This window comes from Etheostoma cragini, unplaced genomic scaffold (genome assembly GCF_013103735.1).
Source record: "Etheostoma cragini isolate CJK2018 unplaced genomic scaffold, CSU_Ecrag_1.0 ScbMSFa_134, whole genome shotgun sequence".
Lineage (NCBI taxonomy): Eukaryota > Metazoa > Chordata > Actinopteri > Perciformes > Percidae > Etheostoma > Etheostoma cragini.
The window spans coordinates 1-1,208 of record NW_023265385.1 but is presented as its reverse complement, the minus strand read 5'-3'; the positions used below and the strand labels follow the sequence as shown (position 1 = coordinate 1,208).

General features: G+C 44.0%; 1 protein-coding gene across 1 annotated transcript in view; it reads left to right on the top strand.

Annotated features, from left to right (window-relative positions):
* Window positions 1–1,008, top strand: part of LOC117939869 (haloacid dehalogenase-like hydrolase domain-containing 5) — a 2,322-nt gene extending 1,314 nt beyond the window's left edge. The window contains exons 4-5 of the mRNA XM_034865292.1: window positions 486–519; window positions 829–1,008. Coding sequence (XP_034721183.1) covers window positions 486–519; window positions 829–1,004 — 210 coding nt within the window. The 3' untranslated portion in view covers window positions 1,005–1,008. The remainder of the gene's footprint in view (window positions 1–485; window positions 520–828) is intronic.
* The last annotated feature ends 200 nt before the right edge of the window (window positions 1,009–1,208 follow it).

Below are 1,208 nucleotides of genomic sequence, written 5' to 3'. Positions count from 1 at the left end.
TATACATATATACACATATACTGTACATATACACATATATACCCTGCTGGACATGGTGGAGCACGGCCCCCGACCCCCCACGGTCGGTACTCACTCATATACACATGTACAAATATACACAATCTATACATATACACATATATAAATATATACATATACCCTGCTGGACATGGTGGAGCACGGCCCCCGACCCTAAATTAGGCGTAGACCAACACCTAGGGTTAGACTTAAACTTAGACTCCGACTTACACTTAGACCTATAATTAGACTTAGACCTAGATCTGGACCTAGATCTGGACCTAGACCTGGACCTAGACTTAGACCTATACTTAGACCCGGACGTAGACCTAGACCTTATTGTCATCCAACTGCATATTCCCATATTCAGTCGAGTGAGATTCCGTTGCTCTGGGTCTAACAGCACCCTGCTGGATCCAGGTCTGGATTTGGAGGGGGGTCCTAGTAATCTGTGTTTTGTGTTTCAGTCGTCTCCTCTGCCGACGTTTCCCCAAATAGAAGGTAACTAGAAGCACTGTCTATTAATACTAAAGTCTCTTTTAATGCATTTAACCCAGAGACATGAAGGGGACAAACAAGAGGAAAGAAATGGGCTAAATAATGAGCCGTGATGTTTGATGAGTTCATGTTCTTTAAAATGAAAAGCTGGTACTGGTTTTATTTTATTTTATTTTATTTTATTTTATTTATTTATTTATTTTTTACTGTAAAGCACTTTGTGACCCTCCTTGTCTGTGAAAGGTGCTATATAAATAAAGCTTACTTACTTACTTACTTACTGTTACTCACTGACTGCCTGCGTTGCCGTAGCGATCATCCTGTTCGGAGAGCCAATCAGATGGGAGACCAACCTGCAGCTGCTGATTGACGTGCTGCTGACCAATGGGAGTCCGGCTGGCGTGCACACTCAGGCCGCGGCGCAGCTGCCTGTCCTCGCCTGCAACCTCGACCTCATGTGGATGGCGGAGGCGCCGTCTCCACGGTAACAACCACAGGAAGGTGGCGATGAATATTGGGCCCGACTAATTATATTAAAATTAATTACCTGAATAAACTAACTGTCTCTCACATGATCACTGACATAAAGCAACATGGCCATGTTACTGTAGGTTATGGGATGTTCCTCCTGTGTTACTGCAGGTTATGGGATGTTCCTCCTGTGTTACTGCAGGTTATGGGATGTTCCTCCT